This window comes from Aspergillus ambiguus (assembly GCF_047715705.1).
Source record: "Aspergillus ambiguus strain CBS 117.58 unplaced genomic scaffold BDV59scaffold_58, whole genome shotgun sequence".
In the NCBI taxonomy this organism is placed as follows: Eukaryota; Fungi; Ascomycota; class Eurotiomycetes; order Eurotiales; family Aspergillaceae; genus Aspergillus; species Aspergillus ambiguus.
In genome coordinates, this window is record NW_027395571.1 from 79,191 (window position 1) to 94,719 (window position 15,529).

Consider the following 15,529-nt stretch of genomic DNA (forward strand, 5'->3'; position numbering starts at 1 on the left):
ATGACTTCACCAATTTATAGCAAGACAATCAATATTATATCAAGTCCTTAATTTACAGACGCAAAAAGACACATGCGAGGTATAGACAGGCCAGACCATGAAACATGTGCCGAGCAGACCAAAGCCCTGACACAAGCACGACAGAACAAACGTCGTACACTATGCTGCTAACAAAGGAAAAATTGTAAACACAGATAGACCAAAGGTTTTCGTACAAAATAGAACAAGGCACCTAGAACATGCGACCAGAAATCCTATCCCAAAGCACCAACGGCTTACTCGCCCTTCAACCGCTCCTGGTGGACGGAGAAGGCCTCCTCGAGGAACTCTTGCTCCTCCTTCAAGTGAACGGACTTGAGACCAGTGGCGACGGAGGCACTAGGGGCACGGCCAGCGTAGAGGACATGGCGGCGGTTGTGGTGCTCAGTCTCGTTGAGCAGGGTCTCAATACGAGGTTGGGCGTAGCTCCAAGGACCAGCGTTGAGAGGCTCCTCCTGGGCCCACACGATGTTGCGGGCGTTGGGGTAACTGTCCAGGTTCTCCTTGAGCTGAGCCCAAGGGAAGGGATGGAGCTGCTCAACACGGGTGATGGCGGTGTTGCGGATGCCATGGGCCTCGCGGTGCTTGGTGAGAGCGGCGTACACCTGGCCAGAGCACAGAATGACACGTTCGATCTTTTCGGGCTCGTCAATGGAGGTGCCGTGAGCAGGGTCGGGAATGATCCACCGGAAGTGAGAATCGCCGGTGAAATCTTCAATCGAGGAACGGGCAATGGGGTGACGCAGAAGGGCCTTGGAGAAGAAGATCACCAGGGCTATTGCACGTTAGCTGAATGAACGAACCGGGGAACCAAAGGAAACATACGCTTGCGGAATTGGCGGTGGATCTGACGACGCAGAATGTGGAACAGGTTAGAAGGTTCCGTCATGTAGGCAATCTGCATGTTGCAGTCCTGGTGCTGGCGATCAAGCTTGTCCTGGGTGGGGAAGATACGAGGCTCCTCGTTACAGAGCTGGAGCCAACGCTCCATTCTACCGGAGGAGTGCTCGGGACCCTGGCCGTCATAACCGTGAGGAAGGGAGACGACGAGGCCGGAGCGCTGCAGCCACTTGGATTCACCGGAAGCAATGAACTGGTCAATGATACATTGGGCGTTATTGGCGAAGTCACCGAACTGAGCCTCCCACATGACGAGGGCATTGGGGGAGGTCAGTGAGTAACCGTACTCGAAACCAAGGCTGCGACGGGTTAACTTTGAAGTCATGTAGTTGATTGGAAGCAGGAGAGACTTACGCTCCGAACTCACTCAGGGAAGAGTTAGAGATGGCAAAGGTGCCCTGGCCCTCGGAGATGTGCTGCAGGGGAGTGTAGGTGTTCTCGGTCTCCTGGTCGTGGAGGACAGCATGACGCTGGGAGAAGGTACCACGCTCAACATCCTGACCCGACACACGGACATGGTAGCCTTCGTTGACGAGAGAGCCGAAGGCGAGCGCCTCAGCGGTAGACCAGTCGATGTTCTTACCCTCGTCAACAGTCTTCTTGCGGTTGGACAAGATACGCTTGAGGTTACGGTGGAGGGTGAAGCCCTCAGGAGCACCGCTGACGATGGCAGCAATGTTCTGGAGAGAGGGGGCCTCAACACCGGTGGGCAGGTGGGGCAGAACTTCGGTGGCCAGCTCCTTGGGGGTCTTGAAGCCGTTCCAGGCGGAAGTGAGCCACTCCTTGCTGGTGGGCTGGTAGTCCTTGCTGCGGTCGAAGCTGTCGTTCAGCATACCCCAGACCCACTTCTTGTGCTCGTCAATATCCTCCTTGGTGAAGGTGCCCTCAGAGATCAGCTTCTCGACGTACTTATCGAGCTGGTTCTTCTGCTCGGCGATGCGCTTGTACATCAGGGGCTGGGTGAAAGAGGGCTGGTCGGTCTCGTTGTGGCCCTGCTTACGGTAGCAGACGATATCAATCACGACATCGCTCTTGAACTCGGCACGCCAGTCAGCGGCAACCTGGCACACGTGGTTGACGGCCTCGACATCGTCACCGTTGACATGGAAGACAGGGGCATCGATCGACTTGGCGATGTCCGAGCAGTAAGGGGTGGAACGGGCAAAGCGGGGGTCGGTGGTGAACCCGATCTGGTTGTTCACAACGATGTGGATGGTACCGCCAGTGGAGTAGGCAGGCAGAGAGTGGAATCCCATTGTCTCGTAGACGACACCCTGGGCGGCGAAGGCAGCATCACCGTGGAGGAGGACACCCATGGCGCTGTTGAACTCCTTTTCGTCACTGTTGTAGTGCTGGATGGAACGGGTCTTTCCGAGCACAACGGGATCCTCGGCCTCCAGATGGGAGGGGTTAGCGACCAGCGAGAGCTGGACACGCTTGCCCGAGGGGGTGGGACGCTCGAAGTTCATGCCCAAGTGGTACTTCACATCGCCAGAACCCTCATCCGAAGGTTCGGCAGAACCGGAGAACTCGCTGAAGATGGACTCGTTGGGCTTACGAACGACGTTGGACAGAACATTCAGACGACCACGGTGAGGCATACCGATAACGATATCCTTGATACCGTAGTCGACGCTGCGGTCGATCAGGGCCTTCATACCGGGCACGAGGGACTCGCAACCCTCCAGACCGAAACGCTTATCGTTGGGGAACTTGGTCGCCAGGAAGGACTCGAAGCTGTGAGACCAGATGAGACGGTCGAGGATGCGGCGCTTCTCGTCGACCGAGTACTTGTAAGGCTCAGGGACTTCGAAGCGGTCGCGGATCCAGTCGCAGGGCTTGCGATCGGGGATATGGATGTACTCGACACCATAGGAGCCGCAGTAGATCTTCTCGCAGGCACCGATGATCTCGCGCAGGGTCATCTTCTTGCGACCCTCGGTGGCGAACCGGGGGAGGATACCGGGGCCGAGGGTGAACTCCTCATCGAGATCGCGCTCGGTGAAGCCGTAGTGGTCCAACTCCAGTTCCTTGGGCTTGCTGTAGCCGAACGCCTCAGCGTCGCCACGGATGCCCAGGGGATCGATCTTGGCCTTGTGGTGACCACGGGCCTGGTAGGCGCGGACGAGAAGCTGCACCTTCAGATGGTTTGTCACGTCAGAGCCGGCCGCGAGAGACAGACCCGCACCGGGCATCTCCTGGGGAACACCGCCGGTAGGGGTGGGCACGAGGGTTGGGGGAGGCTGGAAGGCCTGCGACATGGGCATGTTGCCATCTTCCATGTTCTTGAAATACGTCTGCCACGAGATGTGGACGCTAGAAGGGTCCTTCTTCCACGCCACATACATCTCATCAATGTAGTTGGCGGTGTTACCCTGGAGGAAGGAGTCGTTGGCGTCGACACCCTCGGCGGGAGCGGCATAATACCTTCTGCCATTGGCGAGACGGTCGACGATGGCCAGAGGGCGTCGCGTGGTGAGGCCGAACTTCGTGCTGTGGTAGGAAGAAGCATTTCTGGCCGTGGACGCGAGGGAGAGAGGTCTTCTGCAGGCCGTACACGCGGCGCCACGCATACTGGTGGCCTTCACGGCGGTAGTACGAAACATTGCGGGATTTTTTCCGACGACGGAAGAAAACAAGGTGGAGAGATAGGGGAGGGAGAAAAATCGGATCGAATGTAATACAACGGTTTAAGAAGTCTAAACGCCTAGTGAGAAGCATCGAGTTAGTGGACGAACAGAGAGAGAGAGCTGCGACTGAAGCCGTGGTGGATTGGAATCCCCAGCGGACCAAAGGAAGGAGACGCACGATAGAAATACAGGTGTCGACTAGATTTGCCGTAGCACCTGCACAGAAACGGGACTCATCAGAGAGCGATAACTCTCTCTAACAACTCAAACAGGAGGGAAGAAGGGACGAGGTTACGGGAGAACCACGATGGAGGGAGTATGGGGAAGACAAGATGGAGCGAGAAGAGCGAGAGAAGGAGAGAGGAAGGATGAGCGAGACCCGACGGAAGGCTGGGAGGACGAGAGGTTTTGCCGAAAGTGTAGGCAGGACGGCTATGACGGGCCACCGACTGTGGCTGAGGCCCGCCTGTTTGCGCAGGCGGTCAGCCGTCCGCTGACTCAGCCCGACTACGCCAGCCGACCGCCGGGCCGAGCGCGCCGGCCGCACCGCCACAGCCGGCTATGTGCATTTCCCGCCCCGGGTTTTCGCGGAGGGTCGAGTCCGGTTAGAGGGGAGTGAGTCCCTGGAAGGTTGGATTTGATGGAGTGGAAAGGTAAATGGTACTTATCATTCCTCGTAAATACATAGTGTGGCATCACGTACACCAGTGAAACCATCCAAGAAAGACCGTTGTCCGGAGAAGTATACAACCAAGGCACATCGCAACAATACACATTATATATAGGTATCGAAATCGCTATATCCAACACATACACCAATCATCAATCTATACATGGAGCGTGGAATCGATCGGACTCTGAGTAGATCCACCTTTCTCTGACGAGTCCATCAAGCTGGGTCCGAGAAGATCCGGAGGCGCAGTGTACACCGTAGGACTCACATCGGATAAACCGGTGAAGCTCCCTCGATTCGACGAGGAGTGTGGGTGCGGAGGAGGACTCCCGCTACTACTGCGGAGGCTTCCGTTGCTCCCGCCCCAGGCTCCGCGCCGCAGTCGCATCAGCGCACTTAGCGACATCTCATCCTCAATGTTGCCCATGTCCACCAACTGCGCGAGCCCCGGACTTGATAGGGTGTTGGAATGTGCCGCCCCGTGGGCCGCCGTCAGCGAGATCACCGAGTTCCGGGTACTCCATTCGGAGCGCTCCGTGATGGGGGTCAGGCTGGGCTCCCGGAACTTACCCCGGCTGCTGAAGCTGCGGCTGATGCCCTCCACGCCGCGCGGCCCAAAGTATCCGCCGTTGGTCAGCTCGGAGCTACAAGGGCCGTAGGCCTGAGCGTAGAACCCGAATTCTTGACCGTAGAAGCCTTCGTCGTCGTTTTCAAGCGCTTCTGCGTTTGCCGCGGCGATGATCGGATCGTCGTAAAATGAGGCATCATTATCATCGTAACTAAAATCTTCAAACACTTCTTCGAACTCGCTTCCATCTGTGGGCTGCACAAGATGATCATCGGCAGATATCACCTCTCGGGGGGCTTCAAGCGTCGGGCCAATACTTTTCTGACCCAATGAGCGTTCGCTGATACTGGCATTACGCCCGAACCGATCTTCTGTAGCCGTTTGATTGGCTGCTTGCACCAATGCGTTGTGGAAGGCTTCAAGATTCTGCTCGGATAGCACGCCGCCGTGGGTCTTCGCGGACGTGACCTTTGCTGCGTCATCTGTTTGGGGATGCCGCCTGAAGCCTGTGGTGTGGTACTCGCTAGCCACGCTGGGCATGTGCTTGAGTTCACCATTGTATCCGATCTCTGAGCTCGGCCCAACATGCTCGGAGACGACCTCTTGTGAAACCGGTCCAACGGGTTTGCGTTCATACAGATGGCTCGACTCGTCGTCGAAGATGGATTCATCAAACGTTTCACTGTCAACTTCAGCGGTTAGGTCGCCGAATTCGCCGTCATCAAAGTACAGGTCATCGTCGTCTTCCACGACCTGCGACTGGAGAGGTGGGCCTGTATGATTTCGCGAATCGTCTTCCGATGGTTTGCTGTGCGTAGGCGCGGATACGTCGTCAGTGGCTCCCAAGCCAGTAATGTTCAAAGGGGATGGGGATATTGAGGGCTCTAAGGAAGACTCCATTTTGGTTTCATCTCCCGAAGCCAGCGTTGAGCTGTCCTGCAGATTGGGCGTAGCCGATATACTCGACACATCAAGCACAGGTTGCGTAGCCATGTTAGATGGCCCATCGGCCAGCCAGGACTTGCTCATGACGGATCCAGGGCCGGAGAAGTCGTTAAATTCATCATCTTCATCGGCGTCCGCATTGACACCGGGGATCTTTTCTTCCAGACCGTCCATGTCGTCATATAGATCGTTGTCAAAATCGTCGTCCTCATCACTGAAACTGGCCCCCTCTAGGTGGGCCCTGGCCCGGCGAGCCGCCTCCTTCTGCTTGTGCTTTTCTTCCAGGAGTTTCTCTTGCGTCGAGGACTCCACGCCATTCATATCGAAGCTAAACCGAGACGCATTGCTTTTCAGATGTCTGGGAAGGCCGACTCGCTGGCTCGGCACGAGTTCAATCGTGTCAGTATCTTGCGAGACGGTAGGTTGAGAGCTCTCATTCGACAGTGCCTCCTGAGGTGGCTGACCAGGGCTCGTACTGATGCGGGGCTCTTCATTCTGCTCGGGAACATTGGAAGGCAGATTCCTAGCAAATATAGGTATGAAACGAGAATCGCGGTCGTGCTCAGACGGATTCACCAGCAGAGACGATTGCAAGTACGCCTTATTCTCGACCTGCAGAGCCCTCGGGTCATCCTCAAAGTGTTCCCTAAACACAGGGGAGTGTTCACTGTATCTTTTCCTCTGATCGGCCGCCTGCAGTCCAGACTCATTCGCCGCGGACACGCCAGTGACGGACTGGGACCGATCATGCGCACTGCTCACTTCATGCAGCAACGCCGGCGTAGCAGCCAGATTCCGCCGCGGCCGTGGAGCAGAGAAATCATGCACGATATTGCCGCGAATTCTGGGGTCGTAGTCGTCCGGGATGGCGGGGACCAGGTTCCGGGGACCGATGTGCATGTCTTCAGCGCGCAGCCCGGCGATCTGGGAGGAGCGCCTCCGTGCCAGCAGGGCCATTGGGTTTAGAAGATGCAGCATGGCCTTCCCCGATTTGTGGTGACCATGCTCAGCGGACACATCGTGATCTCCCTGCCGGCGGCCATGCGCGCCGTCAGACTTATATTCCTTTTGCGACGATGGGCCGTGTCTCTCCGCCGGGGACGTGTCCGGGGATGCCTTGAAGCGTAGGTGGCTGGAGGGCGCCATTGCAGCGGCGGAAGAACGTTTCGAGTGGTTGTCCGACGAGTGAGAATGGGATGTTAAGAGGCCCTTCCCGAAGGAGAGCCGAAACGGGGAACTCGGCTTAGAGGACTCTCCATCGGCTGGATCGGGACGGGATGCAGGGAAGGACGGCTGGGAGTAGTTTGACTGTGCCGTCAAAGGGGAGTCTCTTTCCCGCTCCTCTGGACTGGACCGGGGTCGAGCTTGTCGCTCAGATGTCGTCGATGGGGGGACGGCGAGATTGATAGACGAGGAGGAGGGCGCGTCAATCTTGGTGGTAGAAACCGTCACGGCTGCTTTGTCGGATTCGCCGTCCGGTGAATGGTCGTCGAGTGATACGTGCGGGCTGGAGCCGCCAGTAACTGCGGGGGAGGCGTCATAGGGGGTTGTCAGAGCAGCAGTGGGAGGAATAGCGGGAAGTTGAGGAGCGTTGTTGGTGTTCTTCACGGCGGGAGGAGAGACGGGAGCGGCACTGGAGCGGCGGTGGTCGCGGCGCCAGTAGGAGAACACGGCTGACGAAGGCATACTTGGAGATATCGACGCCCGCGGAGCCGTGGGGCGTCTGTCTGAACAGGATCAAGCCGTTCAGTAACAGCCAGGGAGTTCCATGGTGTAGTGTGCGGAGGAAGAGAAGCCAGACGATCGATCTGCTTGGAGGGCGCGTGGGGCAAGTAGAAGGCGGTCGTCGTATATTTAGAACAACCACAGCGCGAACAGACCACCCGATGCGGGATTTCAGCAGCAGACACCAGGCGACAGGAAGATTCGACGGAAAATTAAAAAAAAAAGAAAGAGTAGAAATGCAGAAAGAAAAAAGGAAAAGGGATTTGACCGAAGAATGCACCGGATCCGGACGACATTCCTCGTTTCATGATCGATCCCTGTTAATTTCAATGCATTCATTACGCCGCCTCGTGCGAACCGTTGACCTGTCATCCACTGTTAAGCTTAACCATGCAGACAATCGCAGTACCGACATTGGAGGAATATTAAGAGTAATAATTATAAATAAAAACCATGCGGCCATCGATATACTCAGGTAGTATACAGCCAAATGCTCGTTGCCCGTCACTAATGTACAATATCACCATGCATGCTTCATAACAATGCCAAATGCGCTCAAGAACAATCAAAACGGTCAACACCACCAACCATATCGGGGAATTAAAATATTATAAAGCAATAAGCAAAATATATCAAATGGCGAAGAATGTAAAGGCGACAACCTATACGATGCTCTGTCGCCAACGGTCAATCATCTCGCGCTGGCCTGACTCAATATCCGGGCGCATCATCTTCGCGGCGTAGCCGGCGGGCCGAGCGTAGCTCAAATGGTTCATTCCAATGACTGCATCGCTGTAGAAGGTATTGGGGTGTACCATTCCATACCCCGCCGAATCATTCCGAATGTGCCCCTGGTACGGTAATGGTCCCGTTGAGATCGATGGGGCCGCCTGCATCGGCCACTGGTGCATCGACAAGCGAGCATCATAGGACTGGGAGTGACTTAACCCACGAGGCATAACAGGCGTCTCGTTCCGGGGCTGGTGGGCCATGGTGGATGGCCGTCGCGTGTGCAGGAGATCCGCCATACTTCGGCGGTAACGGGGGATCTTTGCGGTAGAATTGCGCTTGGCCTCGACTGCTTCCTTCTGAAGACGAGCTCGACGCTCGGCTAGAGTTTCGTCCTCCGGCGCAACTACATCCTGCTTTTCTTTCTCGTTCCCCCCTTGCAAATGGCTGAGCTCCGCCATAATCTCGCTAGCAAACTCACTCTCTGCCGCCATGCTGGTCCGATCGTTAGCGCGCAGTCGTTGCATGCGCTGTGCCAACGTCTCTTCCTCATCGCCACTGTCGTCCTGATTCGGTTCGGCCACATGCCGCGAATACATGGTCGTCGGGCGCTTGTCGGGCGTTCGGGGCGGCGGAGCGGGCTCTCCGCGGAGTCGGGCACGGCGTCGACTTAAGGGCTCGCTTTCTTCTAATTCCCGCTTCTCCATCAGACCCAACGGTCGGCTGTCGTCGACTGCGGCCTGTTTCTCCGGGTAGAGGACGCCGAGCGGGACATCTTCGTCCGCGTCATCATTGTTCTGATGGGCATCCGGGCTCTCCCATGCCAGTGTTACGGGTCTTTGTCGTCGGTGTTCGCTCTGTTTCTGGGCGACCGCATCGAGCTGCAGGAGAGTAGAATGTAGCCCCACAGACGTAGCAGCTGTCCGTCGCCGTTGTTTCAATTCGTGTTTCCTCAATTCCAATTCCGCCAGAAGCGTGGTGGGAGGTCCAGTGAAGGCTACCTCGTCCTCCTCTTCAGCTTCTCCTTGAGAAGAGCCGTCACGACCCCCCTCGCGACCGGTTTCGTGAAGCGACGTGCCTTCGTGCATCTCGGCCGCCTCCGCCTCGGTCGGTCCTTCTCTTAGGTTCCCATCGGAATCGCGGTTTTCCAAGCTGACAGTGCTGTAGGAAGCTGGTCTCTTGGACCCTGGTTTCGGCTTCGAGCTTCCATACACTTCTGGACCAAGATGACCCGCGTACGGGTGGTCGGTGAATGCTGTCACCGGGGCATTGGCAGATGCATCGAGAATACTGTCCAAGGTTGCCACCGCAGAGTTTTGTTTCACATCAATATCAAGCGATGCGGACGGGGGTTCGAAAAAGGCACTTGCGCGTAGCTGTGGGGGCGGTCCAATCGAGCGGTCCTCTTTGCTGTGGCCGCCGGAAGCGCCTTCTAGGCCGGATATCCAGGTGGCTGACTTTCGGTTGGGGGCCGGAACAGAACTGAGGATCTGGGTACGCCGCTTTTCTCGCTCCGCAGCGTCCGCCTGGGACCTCTGGGAGAGCTTTGGCGGGAGGTTCAACATCATGGGGACGGGCGCGGGGTAATAGACCATGTTCTCTCCCATCTGGGGTTCCTTGTAGGGCTCCGGTCGGCTCGCCAGAGGAGGTCTACTCAGAGATACGTGTCGTCCCACCTCTCCCTTCTCATGGTGGACGTAGTGGACGCCATCGAAATCAGTGAACAGCGTCCTCGCCTGTTGGTACGTATCACCGGACGCCACCGAGGACGGGCGAGCCATGCCTGGTTCCAACAGATAATTGTATCCGTCCGCGTAGGGGGCGTCGGGGTCATCGTGGGCGGACATCTGCGACGGGGGAGGGGCGAGTTCAAAAGCAGCGTCAGGAGAACCTTGCGGGTCGTGTTCGGAGACCTGTGCCAAACGTGAGGCGGACATGACGGATTCCTGGGGAGAGGTGACATTCCGCCTTGCGTGGAAGCCGTCGTTACTCCCGGGTCGCAGAGGGCTCGAGAGGGAGCTGACCGAACGGCGTTTCTGCTCGCGGTCCATCTTGCGGATCTCCGAGCCAATGTCGGCGGAGCTGATCCGCTCGGCACTTCGTTCGAGGCGCTCTACATTGTTCAGATAGGCGCCTTGGAGAGATTGGAGGTCGGGGGTGGGATGACTGAGAGGAACGGGTTCATCGGAGACGGGGGATCGCAAAGGAGGATCGGGGGACTCGGGGTGGGAGAGTGCGGTGGTGTTGAGAGGTGGAGGGAGCACGCGACGGAGGCTATTCGATCGCCGTTGGACTGACGGACGATCGTCATAATCCTCTTCTTCAACCATGTCGTAACTGGTGGAGGTCATCGAACGGATTATCGACCCCAAACGGCCCCTCCCAGAATCGTCCGTACTCCTCGCTGGTTCCAAATACCCGGAGCCTCCGATATGGTCGTGATCCAAGGGGAGCTGCTGGAAGGAGGAGGATGGCCTTCTTTTCCGGTGAGGCGACGACACGCGAGAATCATCCGAGTCGGTCGCGTTGGAAGCGACGTCGAGGTCTGCCTGAGAAATGGCATTGTAGGTCATTTTGGATGGGAGTCGAGAGGAGAGAGGAGGATTCAACGGCCATCAAGGGAAAAGGTATGGGTGAGGTTGGGGGATGTTTGCTGGAGGTTGGGGGGAAGAGGAAGAGGAAGAGGAAAAGGAAGAAGAGAAGAGGGGGGGCAGATAAGACACCACGAAGTCTGAAGTAAAACAAAAGGGGCTGAGACTCAGAAGAAGTCCGATCACCACCAGAGAGAAGGGAATCGAACAGGACAAAAAGTCAAGGAACGCAGGAAGAGACTACTGTGAGGATGCAGAGAACCTGGCAAATGGTCTGGCCTGGTTCGGGCGGTCTTTGCCGTTCCCTATGGTGCCTGATCCAGACTCCAGCCACGACTAGGTGATTAGTATTGATTAATATGGAGACATCTATTTATCTTGAACGGTTAATTCGTAGAAATTGAACGATCGATCCATCTCCACATGACGACCTCGGCTGGATGGAGTAGAGACTTTGTACTAACGGCACCGATCTGCTTAGTGCTAAAAATATCCTCATGAAAACAGTTTCCATCAGTGTTCAATATATCCTCGTCCAGACTCCAGCTCGATCCCCATCTAGGACGGTGGCGAAATGGATGGCGCCACTGCCGTTAACCGGGGTATTCCCAACCGTTGGTTCATGACTCCAGCCGATTTTCTCGATTCATTGCCATGTACGATTTACGATCTGGCAATTTCGCAATGGGAGGTTCTATCTGACTGAGTCTTCACATAAGGATCTAAATTTATCCGAAGCATGTTCGAAACCAATATGGAATCCAACATATTCTCATGATGTGATCTCATCCACCATGGAGATATATCACATGTCCAGCTCCTCGGAGGGAAAGGTGGACTTGAAGATGCAAACACCAACTACTCAGAGCGTGATGATGTCTCCGTAGATCAGTTCTCGCCTTCATGACGCTTAGGTAATTTATATCTCCTCCCCAAGTCTTCGTAATGAGCTGATTTATATAGAACGGGCAACTCGCGTCTACCTCTATCGAATTTTATGACAACCTACTCCAGCGGTTACCGGATGGACCATCCCTGTTCACCGATGGAGGACTAGTCAATACGCGACAATATATCTCGAGTTTTATACGTACTTAACAATTAATTTTGTCATTGCTTAGCTCTTGGGGAGGCTGACGCTGAAGCTCGCCTAGCATTGGAAGAGGACCTCAGGCTTGCACCGAGTAAATTGGGTTTGTCAATATTGAAAACATATCAATGCGTAGTATTCACACGCAATTTAAAATAAGGGTTAATACTACAGTACATGCATTATTTGATACCTGGACAATCAAGAACGATTTGCTGCTATCAACATCGCCTATACGCTTATGCATGCTGTGGCCACTTCCGAAGAAGATCCCCTAACTGATCGATCGGCGCCGTCAGAAGTCCCACAGCTGTCTCAAATGGCGGCTTATTCGGGGCATGGGGGTGTGCTCGCGAAGGCATGAATATTTTAGTCCGATTGAATGATTTGCGCAGGCTATTGCTTTGATCATCAGTAATAGCGGCCTCCAGTTGCGGGAGATCGCTTGACTCTTCCTCCTTCATGTGCTGGGACAAATCCTTCATCAGCGCCTGGATGGATGGAATGAACGAAGTATTTGAGGGGTCCAGATTCTGAAATTTCTTGAGTTCTTGTTTGACCTGAAATCATTAGCCTACTGGAATCCTATCTCATATTGCGGTTCTCTTACAGTTTGGTGGACTTTTCGGTCTTTTTCAGTGATTGAAGCACCATTGGAAAGGTGTTTCTCTAGGGCGGGATAGACAACCAACTCTTCCCCAACAAGAAGCCGTGCCAAATCCCAGGTAAATAAATTCTGGAAGCGAACCTGCTCATCCCTGTCGGAGGACGAAATGATCCGATTATAACATGCTAGTATCTCTTGGTGGTCTTTCGCCACCGCTTCACTGATGTGGCCTCCGGCCATAGCGTCCTGCGTATTGACCAGGGTAGACAGTTTATTTCGAATTATGATCGCCTTCAGCTTTGATATCTTCACTACGAGCCGAGGGTTGCTCAATTAAAGCCTGAGGTGGTGATGTTAGGTGGCGAAGACAGACGATGTCATTGTGAGGTATTCGAAAACTTAGTGAGTCGTCCGAACGAAATCCACCTTAATTTGCCAACGTCGGATTTAGCGATCGCCTGGGTTGGTGTATGGGTATGAGAAAGATATCATCACAGAGTGAACTTCATTGTGATGTTGCCTTTTGACCCTGGAGGTTAACCTAACCACACCTGGAAATTAAGACGATCTTTAAGGACCGACGCGTAATTCACATGAGAATGGCAACCTTTTCGCAGCTTCTATAAAACCTTTATAATGCACATTAATAGCTGGAATGTCTTTGGGAACATAACTGCATTCGATAGTATTAACGTCCAAAGGATGAGGACGGCAAATATGCAGTTGATGAACTATTCGTAAGGTGCCAAGGGCCAGGCCACCAAGGAACTCGGCGCCTTAGAACCCAGGAACTTCAGTTTATTTTGCAGGCGATATCAACAATGAAAGGACGCGAAAGGGACCGGAGCTGTGTTCGCCCATGGCTTGGTTACAGAAAGGCGAGAAATTCCCAGCTATCCGCACAGATAGGGGGGCATCATATCACAGCTTAGATATATCTAACAGCTGCGGCCACAGCCGACTGGGCGGTGGTAGTTGTTTTCCCTCATATCATCATCCCTCTCAATGCCCGAGACTCCCATCCAGCCCTAGGAAAACTTGCAATGGAAGAATCTAAATATAAATGGTAGGGGCTTGTACCATAGGCGGCTTAAATACGAGGAGCCTGAAGATACGTGGCTCCCGTAGAGCACGGTTGAGGATCGTGAACCTTTCCAGCTCCATATGGAGTGAAAGAAAGAGGATATCGTCCTGCCGTTTGTGGCGCTTCAATCCATTCGCTCTAGCTCGGTCTCGGGGGAAATGCTGTCCGTCCATTCCTCTTGATTCGCGGGAATCGGCCTCGTCAAGCGGAGATGATTTGATCAACACGGAATCTCGCACTTTTAAGCACCGACTGCCCAAGAGCCGACTGCCCGATCCTGTTGTAGTGTATAAGAACAATGCCACCATGCCTGCAGCTACCAGAACCGTGGATCTGTTCCATGGGACATCGCACCCAGGTAGATGGCTTCCACTATGTCTCAGGCACACTCAACTGCCACCTTGGGCGGCGTCCCCGCGGTGATCCCTGACATCCCGATCTGCGCCGTGTTTCTCGCACTCTACGCCGGTTTCGCTGCTACGAACATGACCATTTTCCGAGTGAATCTTCGAAGAGGCCATAAATTCATACTGTCAGCTCTTCTGTTTGGCTTCTGTATGGCTCGAATCACGACCCTCGTCCTGCGCATAGTCTGGTCCACCACGCCACATAACCTCTCGCTCGCGATGGCCGCCAATATCTTCGTCAATGCTGGAATTCTATTGGTGTATATTATCAATGTCATACTTTCACAGCGTATCCTCCGAGCTAGGCAGCCTCACATCGGATGGAACCCAGTTATTCGGGGTGCATATAAGGCACTATACGGCCTTATTATCGGTGCATTAGCCATGGTCATAACTAGTGTCGTGATCTCACTGAAGACGACAGATCCACATACCAAGGTGCAATGTCGTGATGTTCAGCTAGCAGCGATTACGTATCTATTGGTCTTTACCTGCATTCCGCTGTTTCACCTAGCTGTTGCCTTTTCCCTTCCCCGCGCCGCCAATGAAGAATCATTTGGACAAGGAAGTATGACTAGCAAGTCGCTGATTGTGGCCATCTCATCATGCATATGTGTCATAATTGCTGGTTTCAAATGTGGGACCACTTGGAGTCCTCTGCGACTGGCATCGAATCCGGCATGGTATCATTCCAAAGCTTGCTTCTATGTCTTCAATTTCGCTTGCGAGATCATGGCTCTCTCCCTACTGACATTCAGCCGCTTCGACAAGCGATTTTATGTTCCCAACGGGTGCAATGCGCCTGGTGATTACACACGTCTCGTAGGTGGAGAAAAACCGCAACAGGAGAATGACGAGGGAGGGAATTTATCGTCAATGACTCCAAAGACGAGTTAATACTTTGAGTTATATTACACCTGATGATGTTTTAATCTGCACATTTTACAAGAGTAATACGTAATGACGAGGTAGTTACTGCCAATATAGTATAGAATACAGAGAAAGCCATGACATATGCCGTTTTATTCCCATCTTCCAATCATATAACCGGGGCAAATCGATTAACTGACCCATAGATATTGTAAGAAACTGTCTTGAACGCTACGTCGCATCTGGCCTGTGCATTACCCGAGTGGACAAGTATTCGAGAATGACAGATATCTGCTTTCTCATCCTCTGTCAGAACGTCCCAATGCTCCAATACACTAATTTCTAGGATCTAATCATGACCAGGAACCCATCTTGGAAGAAGAAGCAACGGAAAAAAAAAAAAAAGGTGAAAACTCATACCATCTGCTATGTTCTATGGCCGAAATGAATTGATGAGTGACGAACCTATTTAATTCCATCCCCCAAGGTTAACATATGTTGCAGTTAGGAATTTGGCCCGGTTCTTTCTAGTTGGCCTAATGTAATCTGATCACCGTTGAAGCACCTAAAGCTAGTACTTTTGATCAGACTCCCCAAGACCCCCAGCGATCTGATGACCCATCCACCGACTCTTAATGTAGATATAGAGGTTCATACACCCAACACCATAA

The 15,529-nt window shown here is 53.9% G+C and overlaps 5 protein-coding genes across 5 annotated transcripts; 1 reads left to right on the forward strand and 4 right to left on the reverse strand.

The window, feature by feature from the left end:
• Positions 1-13: 13 nt before the first annotated feature.
• Positions 14-3,990, reverse strand: kgd1 (alpha-ketoglutarate dehydrogenase KGD1). The gene is made up of 4 exons (XM_073691510.1): positions 3,748-3,990; positions 1,294-3,646; positions 865-1,238; positions 14-814 (listed from the first exon to the last, which is right to left on the reverse strand). The coding sequence occupies exons 2-4, from the start codon at positions 3,543-3,545 to the stop codon at positions 276-278; spliced, it is 3,165 nt and encodes a 1,054-aa protein (XP_073543084.1). The 5' UTR covers positions 3,546-3,646; positions 3,748-3,990; the 3' UTR covers positions 14-275.
• Positions 3,991-4,214: 224 nt separating this feature from the next.
• On the reverse strand, positions 4,215-7,757 carry BDV59DRAFT_188820 (uncharacterized protein). The gene has a single exon (XM_073691511.1). It carries the CDS (start codon positions 7,439-7,441, stop codon positions 4,397-4,399), a length of 3,045 nt encoding a protein of 1,014 aa, XP_073543085.1. The 5' UTR covers positions 7,442-7,757; the 3' UTR covers positions 4,215-4,396.
• An 88-nt stretch (positions 7,758-7,845) lies between these two features.
• Positions 7,846-11,276, reverse strand: BDV59DRAFT_188821 (uncharacterized protein). Its single transcript, XM_073691512.1, has one exon. It carries the CDS (start codon positions 10,780-10,782, stop codon positions 8,143-8,145), a length of 2,640 nt encoding a protein of 879 aa, XP_073543086.1. The 5' UTR covers positions 10,783-11,276; the 3' UTR covers positions 7,846-8,142.
• An 853-nt stretch (positions 11,277-12,129) lies between these two features.
• BDV59DRAFT_206244 (hemerythrin domain-containing protein) lies at positions 12,130-12,737 on the reverse strand (the record flags this gene model as incomplete). The annotated part of the gene is made up of 2 exons (XM_073694765.1): positions 12,130-12,450; positions 12,501-12,737. The coding sequence occupies 2 exons, from the start codon at positions 12,735-12,737 to the stop codon at positions 12,130-12,132; spliced, it is 558 nt and encodes a 185-aa protein (XP_073543087.1).
• A 1,179-nt stretch (positions 12,738-13,916) lies between these two features.
• BDV59DRAFT_188826 (uncharacterized protein) lies at positions 13,917-14,994 on the forward strand. The gene has a single exon (XM_073691513.1). It carries the CDS (start codon positions 13,944-13,946, stop codon positions 14,883-14,885), a length of 942 nt encoding a protein of 313 aa, XP_073543088.1. The 5' UTR covers positions 13,917-13,943; the 3' UTR covers positions 14,886-14,994.
• The last annotated feature ends 535 nt before the right edge of the window (positions 14,995-15,529 follow it).